The 13,249-nt window shown below is 35.5% G+C and overlaps 1 protein-coding gene across 1 annotated transcript; it reads right to left on the reverse strand.

Moving 5' to 3' along the window:
* Window positions 1-343: 343 nt before the first annotated feature.
* Spink6 (serine peptidase inhibitor Kazal type 6) lies at window positions 344-13,043 on the reverse strand. Its single transcript, XM_071611854.1, has 5 exons — window positions 12,986-13,043; window positions 10,220-10,242; window positions 4,170-4,244; window positions 1,493-1,608; window positions 344-389 (listed from the first exon to the last, which is right to left on the reverse strand). The coding sequence occupies exons 1-5, from the start codon at window positions 13,041-13,043 to the stop codon at window positions 344-346; spliced, it is 318 nt and encodes a 105-aa protein (XP_071467955.1).
* Window positions 13,044-13,249: the final 206 nt, after the last annotated feature.

Genomic DNA, 13,249 nt, shown 5'->3' on the forward strand with positions numbered 1-13,249 from the left:
AAGATTACAACTGAAAAAAAAGATAATTTTCCTATAATTTCACAGTAATTGGATGGTCAATTTAGATTTGAAAAACAGGTCTCATCCACTTTCATGCTGCTTCAGTAATTTTATGATGTATCTGTATTCTCTCTTGATCTCAAAGTAAAAACACAGTTAATGCTTCTGCAGAATTTACTTTATTGACAAGCGAATCAAGGGAAATACATCATCAACTCCTGAAGATCCAGATAGAGTAGAAGGTGTGTCTTTACAAATTCAAGGGATTCGCTGAAGAAAAGTAAAAACAGAAGTAAAGAGAGATTTGAGACTCGGCAAGCCAGAATACAACACTGGCTATAATTCAGCATTTTCCTGGATGCTTTAGGATAATCTTCCCATCACTTTTCCTAAAAAATAATAAAATAAAATAAGACAAATATCCTCAGTGCAACATCCCAAGTACTCAGCACAGAGGTTGGAAGCAGGTTTAGCTATGGCATGTCATGGTCCTTCCACTCATTTGATTCTATAGATATCCATATCTATTATGTAGTAGAGGTTAATTAAATACACTCACAAGTGACATCTGGCCTAACTTTGGAGAGCATAAGTCTTAAACAAATCTCAGGGATTTTTTGTTGTTGTTGTTTTGGTTTGGTTTTTGGTACTGGAGATTGAACTCAGGGGCACTTGACCACTGAGCTACATCCCCAGCCCTATTTTGTATTTTATTTAGAGACAAGGACTCATTGAGTTGCTTTGCACCTCACTTTTGCTGAGGCTGGCTTTAAATTCGCGATCCTCCTGCCTCAGCCTCCAGAGCTGCTGGGATTACAGGCATGCACCACCATGCCTGGCAAATCTGTTTTGATAAGACAGATCTTTCAGCACCAATTGCTCATTCTCAGTGAGGAAATAGATATACATATGGAAAAGGCAGAAGTAACAGAAGGAATAACAGCAAAGAGACTCTGATGTCATAGTTCTGTCCTGACAGAAGATGTGAAAAAATGAACCAAATATTCATGTATTTGTCATTTTCTAGAAGACTACACATTCCGGACCTCTTATTAGTATGCACCCATATATTCAAATTTTGTTCTACCCCACTGACCTTCCTGAGAAAATTCAGTATTAATTAGTGAGTTATGTTATACACTAACCAACGTGTTCATTATGAATTCATGTTTTAAATTAAAAATAAATAAAAATACAAGGTGTCAAAGTTATTTCTATGTATATGATATATAATTTTTAAAATAACCTAAAATAAATCAAAACTAATAATAACAGAGTAAAGTGATGATCATTATTTTTAAATTATTTGTTTTTTGTTTTTTATTTGTTGCTTTTGACAATTTGTTTTCAATCAATTTGCCTGAGTCTTGTTTCTTCAGTCTCTATAGTGAGGTATGGGTAGAACTTTCTAAAATGCTTCAAGAAAAGCATCTCAGTCTTATTCTGGAAGTTTTTGCTTGCAAGGGACAGGTGTGGTGAGTATGACACTTACGCCACTGCCTTACAGAAGGAACATTTATTGCCATATGTCTGGCCATCGGAGCCACAGTGGGGGTTGGATTCCCGAGTACAGAATACCTTGGGATCACGGAACTCTCCACAGTCGATCTACAAAGTAAGCACAGTGACATTTACATCAGCACCTTCTATCTCAAGGACTGTCCTCCAAACAGAAGCTTTGGGCAGCGAAATTTTAAAACCACACAAATAAATATATATATGTGTGTATATATATATATATATATATGTATGTATATGTACATACATGTGTGTATATGTGCATATATGTATACACACATATATATGCCACAAACATATATGTGTATACATATAGAGAGATATATGCATGGATTTATACATATATATACATATTTGCAATATATATGTATATAAATAAATACATATATGTATGAGTACATATATAAGATATGTACATTTACTTATATATGATACATACGTATATTTGTGACATATATGTATATATAGTTGTGACATAAGAACTTCCTGAACTAGAGAATAGCTTTCATTATCTGCTTATGTAGAATACATTAAATACAACTGAGACTTTTTCTTTAAGCCATAGGAAATTCCTTATAAGAAAAACACTGTAAAATTATTGTATTCAGGAATACATTAACAATGTCCAATGCTATAGTTAAGAATTTTTGCTTCAACAATAAATTACTCCAACTGAGAGTAGTTTTGGAGGTCATTAAATTACAGTTTGAAAAACTGTATTGATGTGCTCTAATAATACTTTTTCTGCATACTATAAAAATATAGGTGGGCTGGGGCTGTAGCTCAGAGGCAGAGTGCTTGCCTTGCTTGTGTGAGGCACTGGGTTTGATCCTCAGTACCACATAAAAATAAACAAATTAAATTAAAATAAAAACATAGGTGATCCTTTCAAGGGCCCCCAGACATTACCTAATGTTTTATAATTTTTTCAGTGGATTCAGCATCACTTATTATCCCTTGAAAACCAGAGTCTAATGTCTTTATATTAAGTTATTTTGCCTCAAAGTCTGTTTGTAGAATTTGAATTTTTGTGCCCACTACAATAATTTAGTAATGACTGCCTAAGTTGCTTTGTTTAGAAGAAGTCTGAGGTTGCCTTTAGTCTTGTTGAGACTATGTGTTTTGACTGATTAGTAACCATAATCATGGGAAGGAACGATGTCACCTGTGCACTAATATATTGGCTCAGTTATAGTGGTATTTCAAAAGGAGTCTGACATTTTAATGCAATGTCAATTTGGTGAATGTTGTGCAAATGAAATTTGTGCCTTTTTTTGCAGGGTACAATCAATATGAAATAGCTTAAACTGATTGCCTTCTAATAACAGCTATGTTCATGTAGTGGCATTTACATGTGAATGAAGGAAACTTGCTTTATCTCTGTTCTAGTTCCATTAAAATAATGTTTTATAATTATCAATTGCTTTATAATATTTAGCTACTTACATATAGATTACTTCAGTTGGGCCTAGCAATAATCTTGAGAGTTCTATTAGCTATATTTTAATAATCAGTTGAGAGATGGGAATTCTGGTCTTCTGGAAATTTAAGTGGCTTCCCAATGCTTGAACATATTTCTTCTCATTGCTGGTTCAGAATTTCCAACAGTTTACTGTGGTTGATTTCCAATATAGTCTTACTGAGAGAATTGAAGATCATCTATCACTATGTGCCCTTGATTGCACTTGTAGTCAGGACATGTAGGTTTCATTAAAATAGCTTATTAGGTCTCATATACAACATAAGGATTATCAGTTCTTCAATTGTACCATATGGGGGATTCATGATAAATGAGTATATTTTAGCTGCTCCTACACCAACACAAACAAAACGCGAGTACTTATTTGAGGTGATGGATATGTTGACTATGGCCATCCTTTTAATATCCATATTTATCTCACAACATCATGCTGTATATCTTGTACACAACAACATTTATCTAAAAGATAATGTTTTGGGAAAATATATGAACAATCAAGAGGAATCATTTTTTAAAAGATGTTAGCAGACCACTGTACACTAACAAATTTATCTGAAGGTTTGCATGGGAAATTTATCATTGAGTCATACAGTTAGGTCAAAAACATATTTTAAGTTTAAAGTACCTAAAATTGCAAATCGCACATTTTTGTTGAAATTTGGCACTAAATACACTTGAGTCTGGATAGTGTGGGGCTTATCAGCTCTGGTCCTTGTTTTCCCCACCACCCTGAGGGATAATCCTATCCTTTCATCCTACTTCCAGAACACAGATCATCCCCTTGGGTTTTGAAATGGACACAAGACTGGACAATCTTGAGACCTGCATAAGTTACAGGGCACCTTTATCTGGAAAGCTTGTGTATTTTATATTTAAGTCACTAATGTCTACATTCACAGCAGTGTGCTTGATTCAACAAGGTATCATCGTTGATATTTTATCACACAGTTCTGGGTGCTGGTCATCCAAAGAAGAATTGGTAACCAACACTGTATCAGGAAGCACACAGTCTCATCTGCATTAGAGCGGCAAAGAAGAGCTGGGATAAGGACAGTGCCAAGCATGATAACTGCTTCACTGGGACCAGCACAGGCAGGAGGAAAGCTGAGCACCAGGCAGCTCCATCTAGAGTCTCAAGACAGTGAGCAAAGTAAACAAGAAAGTCTCTTACTTGAAAGAGACGGTTCCTTAAGGCACCTTTCCCTGGCTTGCGGCCCTTTGATCTTGTGATCCAGCCTCTTTTGTCCTTTAGAAAGCAGATATGGAAGAGGCACTTGGGGAGAGCATCCACTTTGAGAGCCTCCAGACCCTGCCTCCCTCAAGCCCATTTGATATCCCTGCTTATGTCCCCTGGAAAGGGGACCAGGAGGGAGAAGAATTTCAGTATATCAAATCCAACCAATCAGCATAGCTCCTTAGAACAGATGGATTTCATTCTTTTAAGTTGCAGTGGTCTGCAGCAAGTACGTTCTGCTGATGATTATGTGTGTCACCTTAGACGAAGCACTCCATTTTCTTAGCCAAATAACAAATGAACCAAAGAACATTGGATCTGCCTGGTTCCCAGAATCTCAGGGTTGTTCATAGGGGTCAAAGTTGGTCATGCAAGAGTTGTAGACAGTCATTGGGCACCATCTGAAATAGTTCTGGATTAGGAATGTAGACAGTAACCTTCTCACTGGAGGTCTCTCCTAACTGAAGCTCTGACAGGCATCTGCAGCTCATAGAAACTGGCCTGCCCCTGAGATTATGTGTTTTTAATGGCCCTTTTTGGTTTAATGGTCCAAGATTTAGCAGTGACTACTTTCAGTGAAGCAGCTTAAATAAAAGTCTCAAGTTCTTCAGTTGGGTGAAAGAAATAGCAACTTTGGCCAAATCCTTCTTCTTTTATATCTAGAGAGCTCCCTGTATTCACTGTGTGAGAAATTTTAGCATGGTGGCTGTGGACAGAAGAAGTACCACTCTCTGTGGGCCCAAGAATTGGGGAAGATGAGAAATGCCTCTTCAGAGTTATGTACAAATCTCTTCCATGAGGCAGAGTGACACAAGAGAATATCGGGGCTAGAAAGAGAACACAGTTCTCACAACCTGGGGAGAAGTAGACTAAGATTTCCTAATGTCATGCTTTTCCTTTGCCAGAATTTCTTCTCATCTTTTATATTTTTAATTTGGGCTCCTTTAAATAGAACCCAAATAACTGGTTCCTTAGTAGAAGTCAAAGCAGGTCTAGACAGTAGATGATGGGAGGATTCCCTTTTCTCCTTTGAAGTTTCATGCATGAGACAATTAGAAGACCCAGGAGGTCTGAAATCCCTCTAAATATAATTAAAATGCCCCTAATGCTTCTGAAATGTTAGGGGTTGTCCTAGTGGATGGAATTAGAGTGACCTGGGTTTAAATGTTGCTTCCTTCATTTATTAGCTGCATTACATTGTGGAAACATTTCACTATTCTAAGTTTAAGTTTCTATATATTCAACATGGGCCTGAGAATACCAATTAGGATTATCATAATGTCATGATTAATCCTATAAAAGCACTTTGTAAAATACCAAGTATTATGTGGAAGATTTCTGTCGTAAACACCAGTTATGTAAATTGTATAACATTCCAGAATTTCTGGAGCTCATTATTATTCATCATATTTTAATGATATTTATTGTATTTTTTGTTGTTTTGGTGGTGTTGAATTTAAGAAGAAATTCCATTTATTGACTTTGGTGTTACAGCTTTAAGACTGTCAAGACTCAGAAGAATGATATTGTAGTATCAGCCTGACCCCTTGTGGTTCTTCAAAGAACTGTAGTTTCTAAAACATTTCAGAATGGAGTGAACCTTTCAGTTCCCATAACAGTCAACAAAACCATTGACTTAGTTGAAAAATTGAACTTTCAGGGTCACCAACCAAGTCAACTAAAGACTTGTGATCACAAATATTTTAGTCTAGTTTTTTAGATGAACAAATAAAACCAGTAGAAAATTGCAATCTCACAAGCACACATGCCTGCACGTATAACTACATAACACACACACACACACACACACACACACACACACGTGCTTCAATGTAGGACGACATCTCTTTTCCCCAAAACACTATCTTTGCAACTTAATCAACTCCATCCTTCACCAGACCAGTTTTCCTAACCCCCTAATCCTTCTCTGCCTTGACGTGCCCTCCCCTTGCTTTTTCCAGCTCCTACTCTGCTGAAACTGTTCTTTAAAAGATGCCTTTCAGACTACCCCTCTTGGCTGTTTATAAAAAGTTTGTGATTCCCTATGGTATGTACTTTTAAAAGACTCTTTATTACTTCAACCTTTTAAAAACTCTTTGTAGTGTTTTGTAATATGTCAGTGCTCTGGTTCCCCAACTACTTATTCTCTTTTTAAAAATCTTTTTATCCCTCTTTGGCATTAATCATGTTTATTTTCAAGATAATTTAATACACTTGATTTTCTCTAAGAACATATATTTTTCCCAAAGAATACTGATAAATCCCAGACTTTTTCCTTGAATTTCATCAATATCTCAAACTCTAATTCTGAATTGTCATAGTATATGACATCTCTAGTCAATAACTTGATTCATACTTAATATGTATTTATGTCCAAAATATAACTCTATATCTTTCCCTCTAGCTTTACACTCTTTTTTTCCCCATTTTTCATAAGAGCATCATTCTTTGGATTCCTCTGCCTACCCTCAGCCTGAAACATTGCCATTTCCTGACTCTTGTAAATTTCCTTTTGTTTATTTTTTTAACCTCAATAAGACTGATTTCAAATTTACTACCTGAACTAGCTCTCAACATTACTTGCCTGAACTGATAGAGTAAGTTCTGCTTTCTGTCTTCTTCTCCTCCTGGGTTTCAAATCTTTTTTATATGAACAGAAAAGTCATTTTGTACTATTGTTTTTGTCATAATTTTTGCTTCAGAAATTAGGATTAGCAAACCTGTAATCCCAGTGGTTTGGGAGGCAGAGGCAGGATGATCTTGAGTTCAAAGCCAGCCTCAGCAAAAACGAGGTGCTAAGCAACTCAGTGAGATCCTGTCTCTAAATAAAGTACAAAATAAGGCTGGGGATGTGGCTCAGTGGTCCAGTGCCCCTGAGTTCAATCCCCAGTACTAAAAAAAAAAAAAAAAAAAAAAAAAAGGAAAAATAAATAAAGAAAGAAATGATGATGATCACTATCTCATATTTGTTTAGATAATTACAGAGCTCAAAGTTCTTTTCCATGGCCTTCTATTGCTGCTTCAAGCCCTGGTCATATGGATCCAGTGGTCCTGGGGTGTTGGTTTCCCGGCTGCTCTGCCACTGGCAGACAAGCCAGCCATGTCCTCTTTCTGAGGCTTTGGGTTTTCCATCTCTAGTTAAGTTGTAGATACTGGATAACATCTCCAAACCATATTTAGATATCTGTAAGTTTACTAATTTTAAGTAAAATCCAGGTAACTAGTACCATTCAAGAGTCCTAAACTCATTCTAATCATGGAACATTGTTTTTACTAGTTGTTTTAAATCCCACCAATATTTATCTTAAAATAAAAAAAGAATAAACAATTATCTCAAGAAATATTGTGCAGAATATATTTGTAAATCATTGCCTTTGAATATGTTTTCACTGTTTGTTCCAATCAGACTACTCATCTAAACAACACTTTAAAGATATGGTTCCCAAATACAGAGCCTGGTAGGAAAATAGAAAACATTAAAAGCAATGTGAGTAATTAAAAAAAAATTATTCAGTTCAAAGGACTATTTTTTTCTGAGAATGTCTTTTAAACTTTTTGATGTTGTCCCACAATTTCTTTAATGAAATGCTTGCTGTAGTAAATAGTAGTTTTATTTTACTGTTCTTATTAATATGTTATTTAAGACCAGTTTTCCTAACCCTCTAATCCTAGGGAAATGAAAGACTTGGTCAAATATGAATCATTTATATTTATAGGGAAAACTTTATTGGAACATGAATTCCAAAAGTCTGGGAACATGCTCTCTGTTGACCATGAACAGTCTTTATGAAAGAATGTGAAATGTTTAAAGGTCTATAATTTAAATTGCTAACTATAATCTCCCATTAGATGATTCATCATGGAGAGAATTCTTGACACACAAAGAATGACTTGAGTGTTGAGATGGACTTCCTTTGGTCTTGTCTGAACCTGACCTGAGCAGGCATGCTCCTGATGTGAGTTTCCTTTCCTGCCCCAGTTTCCTTCCAGCCATGCAGAAGAGGAAGGGTAGCCATGACATGATCAGCAAGGGCGGAACCTTCCCTGTCCTTTCTATTTAAGTGGAGGAAAGACAGCAGTCTTGACAGGTCAGGCTTAGTTCATAGTGATTCAAATATTTAGTGGGGAAGGAGGTCTTAGAGATCATTGAATCCTACCCCTCATCTTAAAGTTGTGGCACCAAGGCAATGGGAGAGAAGATATGTTACCCAAATCAAAGAGCAAGTGAGTATTTGAATTAGGACTCATCTGCATTGTCTGGCTCTAAGGCCAGTGCTTTTCTCTGTACAGATTTCTCCCTGAGAAAAGAGATCAGAATTTATTCTGTATGTGTGTCACCTAGATGATAATTTAGAATGAAGATCCAGACCCCCTTGCCTCTGCAATTATTGTTCAGTCTCTTGTAGGAGGATCTATATATCTGAAAAACATCTCAGGTGACCCTGAAGCAAAGAAACAATAAGACTTCGGCCCATCTAAAGGAATAAAATCAGTAAATAGTGGATTTTACATGAACTTTAGAAAATATGATTAAAAATCTGAGCAATGAAAGTCCAAAGAAAGGAAGTGATTTGTATGTTAATGAGAAAACTGGGATTATATTTCATGCCTTTTAGATATATCTCATTTCTCTTATCATCATATTTCACTACCTAATAGGATGTGAAACACATAGGCTGAGTTTTATGCTCTTTTCATGTGTGTGTGTGCCTTTATATTTAAGGTAGAATTGCTATTACACTTATTAAAATATGGTGAGTCAATTTTAAAAGAGCAAAACAAACACACATGCATATATGTGTTAAACACACAAAAACAGAGGTAATTAATTGTAAACTATCACTAATTTTAAATTGCATCTTAATTTCCAAGATGATACATTTGAATCAAACAAAGTGTTGTGCAATATAATGGGTATATTAGGGTTGGAAAATATTTTTCAACTTCTTTGCCAACTTCAGTCAGTTGGCAGTAGTGTCTGGAAATTTTGATGCCAAGAGTTCTTAGATACACCAAGACTAAACAACAACTAGTGTAGTCAGGCAGAGCGTCCCATGCCTATAACCTACTTGTGGGACTTTAACAGAAGGATCATAAGTTTTAGTTCAGCCTGGGCAACTTAGCAAGACTCTGTCTCAAAATAAAAAATAAAAAGGACAGATGATGTATCTCAGTGGTAGAATGCCCCAGGATTCAATTACCACTTTTTAAAAACCAAACAAAGAAAGAAACAAACAACAAATAGTGTCTAGATCATTGAGGACATAAGAGTAGAATTGGCAGAGAGGACAGCACTTATTTATATCAGTTTTTGATAGTTAGATCATGAAGGGTAGTAAAACATGTTGAATTAATTGAAAGAAAAAAAAGCCTAACAATGAAAACAAATTGTGAGCGTTCCAAGTTTCAACCCAACATTGTGTTTAAATTTGACTGTGCCAGTCTGTGTATCTTCAATTCAGAACATCAATATTAAACAAGTTCTCTACTTTCAGCTCTTATTTCTAAAACAGAAATGATATTGCTGTCCTAACTCCTCCAGAGGCTAATTACTAATCAATAAGTAATCCACATGTAACTTTTATAGTTTCTCAAATATTTTCATAGAGCTTATGCAAGTTATATGTACTTTCAATTCTAGGAAGTGAATAATAATATTCCTTTTCTTTAACTATCGAAATCACAGCTCAGAGAACCCAATTTCCCCACCCAAGATCACATAATGAAGTCAGGGATAGAGCCTAAATTTTATCTCATATCTTTCCTATTTTTAATTTATATTCATACTACTCTGACAAAATATACGAATGCATACATAGGCTATTTTAAATTTGGTAGTTTAAAAAAATCATCATTTCAGATGATTTCTGCATTGGGCCTGTCTGCTCATTGTTTTGCTCTTTCACATCATAAAGAAAACTTTTAGGCCAGGGAATACCAACCAAGCACCATCCAGGTAAGAAAAATAGATAAAACTAAGCACTGACCTGTCCTCCTTGGCTGACGACACCTGAAAAAAGTGTAAAATACAAATATATAAATACAAGCAATATTTTTTTTGCATGTACAGATTGAGATTTGCAAACTTAAATACTCCCTAAAACCTGTTCCTGGCTCTTGTCTATCTCAAGAAGTTATGGCATGTAGTTTAAATTTTTATATCTGCTCACTTTTTTAGGGAGCAGAAGAAACTTGGAAAGTTATGTTGTAAGGGCACGGGCCATGAAGGGGCAATATTTGTTGGAGGTTAAGGTGAGATGGGAGAAAATGGTCTAAGGATCTGAAGATGTCTGTGATACTACTGGCCTAGTAATTAATTGTCTATGAGGATGGACTTACTCTCTTCGGTATTATTTTGGAGAAGTTGGATTCGAAAATCTCCTCTAACATTGATATTCCCAAATGCAGTCCATGCAGTTCCTCCCCAAAGCCTTTGTTACAGAGTTGGAGAGTCCACTTATCACTGAGCTCAGAACTGAGATGCTAAAGTTTAAACCAAATAAATGGTAAGGACCAACCCATTCCCTTCTCTAGGCCTCATTTCTCCTTCCACATCTCTCCAAATTCCTAAAAGAGGAAAACAATACACATATGCAATCTTGTTTCTCTTCCTCTTCTTCCTTCTGAACTAGCCTGCATGATTTTAGATTGTGAACAGTTAGTTCAGAGGTTAAAAACTGAAACAATAAAAATCCTAGGTCTAATCTTGGTACAGGCTGCTGAGTTTGAGCCAAGGCCACCTCGTGAGAATTGTGGATGAATGCAACACATCTGAAATGCTGGCCATCACTTAAGAGAGGACAGCTGGAAATACCTTAAAGTGCACTCTGTGTTAATGAGGATAAAGAGAGAACAGAACTTTTAAATTTGAAAGGCAGTTAGTAATAATTTCCAGCAGTATTTACCAACCTCGTGGATTCATAACTAGCAGAGTAGGTGGTTATTAAACATACTAGTTCTTTGGACAACCCCTTGAAAATTCCCAGATAGGATCTGGGAGTCTATAATTTGGTAAATACTTTCAGTGATTTTTATGGCCTAGGAAAATTACTACAATTAACAATTAATTCTCCCTTGTGCAAATATGATTTTAATTATTGCAATAGAAAAAGACATTTGTTGAACACTTACTAAGACCCATCCACTCTGTTAAGCACTTGACATGCATTTTTTCTCATTTAGTTCCCCATAGAGAGGTAGTCCTTTCATATCCCATTTTACATATGAGAAAAATGAGGCTCAGAAAGGTCACAAAGCCATAAAATGGAAATGCCTGGACTGAAAGTCATCTTTCTATGTTTCAACATTTTGACTTTTGGGCACATTTGCTCCCAATAGTAGTATGTTTATGAAGTACCCATGCTTTGATAAATTTGGCATATAAATCAATCAGACACTATTAATGATCAGTTCATCTTTGTAAAGAGAAGCAACAAGAAAATAGCAACATATTTCAGGAACTGTATTTGCAACTAAATTTTAACCTAGTCAAGTCTATTTTTTCCTCCCATCTCAGGAATTTATTGAACTACTCATTAAAGTTATTTGACATTAGTAGTCATGTTTAATTCATAACATCACAGGAATCCTTTATCCAGTTCTTTTCATATTTAAAATATATTTATTTATGTAAATGTGTCCAGTGACTGTGGGCAGAGGTTTCTCCAGAAGCTAAGTCTCATAGAAAAATTGATTCTAGAAGTTCAAGTCATTTAAAATCTTTTATACACCAAAACCCATCTGCTATTGTCACAGAAAACAATAGATCATACATGGAAAGTGTGAGGGCTTAGTCTCATTTCTAGCATTTTATACAAGAAAGAATAACTCATAGAGTTTAGACATTTCTCCATTGACAGTTACTTGTAGACGAGATGGGACTAGATCTTGCTTGGGTCTAGACACCCTAGTGAACACACCATCCACCCCAACATAGAAGACTAGAATAATAAGGAAGAAAAATAGATACAAATGGTCTGTCCATTCAGATAGACCTGGTACCTAGAAATCTTTTTGTCTCCAGAGGAAAAGAAGTCATATTGAGGTATGATTGTCTTTGAATTCCTTCGGTTGATAAAATATACAGCTGTTGTTCATTAAGGTGGCAAATATATCCCCCTGCTTAAAAGTTGTTTAATTCACAAATAACATGTTTCTGCATTCTAAGGCTCAATAACTTCAAGAATTTCCTTATTGAATTAGCATTTCTCCTTTGTTTCAATATTAATTATTTGAGTGCCTTTGTAATAATTACTAAGGACACAAAAGCTTTCCTTTGTCTTAGAAAGCCAAGAATAAAATTAAGGTCAATATTTTAAAGCAATTACCCATCCTCCAGATTAGTTCTTTGAAGCAAGCATAAACTGTGATGTCTACAAGATCTGGATTCAAATTAGAAATTCTATTTACTATTTGCAAATACTCTGACAATTTTCTTAACTTCTCTGTGCCACAGTTTCTTATATATAAAACAGGGATCTGAACTCCTTATACTAATGAATAAGGATATGATACATAACAGCCCTTAGCACATGCCTAGAGTAGAGGATATGCTCGGTAGATGGCAATTCTTTTTCATCATTGTCACCCTCATCATTTTCATCATCACAATCATTATCATCCCTATTATGATGATCTATCCTAATAGGTCTTTCGTATCAAAATTGTTAGAATTTTAAAATAGGCTGAAGAACTACTCTTCTCATCTACAGTTCAGTATAATACGGGGTTTTAATTTTAAGAAAACAACTCACCTGAGAAAAGGCAGAAAAGAGCCAGAGAGAGGAGCAGAAAGACACCTGATAGTTTCATGGTGTCAGCTGGCTCACTCAGATTAAGACTGCTTTGTTGAGCTTAGGTTCTCTGTCAAGACACTTCCCAGAAAGCACTACAACAACATGCTCAGACATTTATATAGACAGGATAAAGGGAGTTGAGATCTCCACCTTCTTTTATAAAAATCACTCTCTAAACCCATATGCAGTCCCACACACTTTAGGCATTTATGAAAAAAAAAA

Source organism: Marmota flaviventris, chromosome 5 (genome assembly GCF_047511675.1).
Source record: "Marmota flaviventris isolate mMarFla1 chromosome 5, mMarFla1.hap1, whole genome shotgun sequence".
NCBI lineage: Eukaryota > Metazoa > Chordata > Mammalia > Rodentia > Sciuridae > Marmota > Marmota flaviventris.

Excerpts from the sequence above, each read along its gene's own strand:
- Spink6 (XM_071611854.1), bottom strand. The coding sequence starts at position 13,043 with ATGAAACTATCAGGTGTCTTTCTGCTCCTCTCTCTGGCTCTTTTCTGC. Across the intron at positions 1,609-4,169 it reads TAAGGAACCGTCTCTTTCAA|ATCGACTGTGGAGAGTTCCG; the intron begins GTAAGAGACTTT and ends CTTACTTTGTAG. Across the intron at positions 390-1,492 it reads TCCTTCTGTAAGGCAGTGGC|GAAAAGTGATGGGAAGATTA; the intron begins GTAAGTGTCATA and ends ATTATTTTTTAG.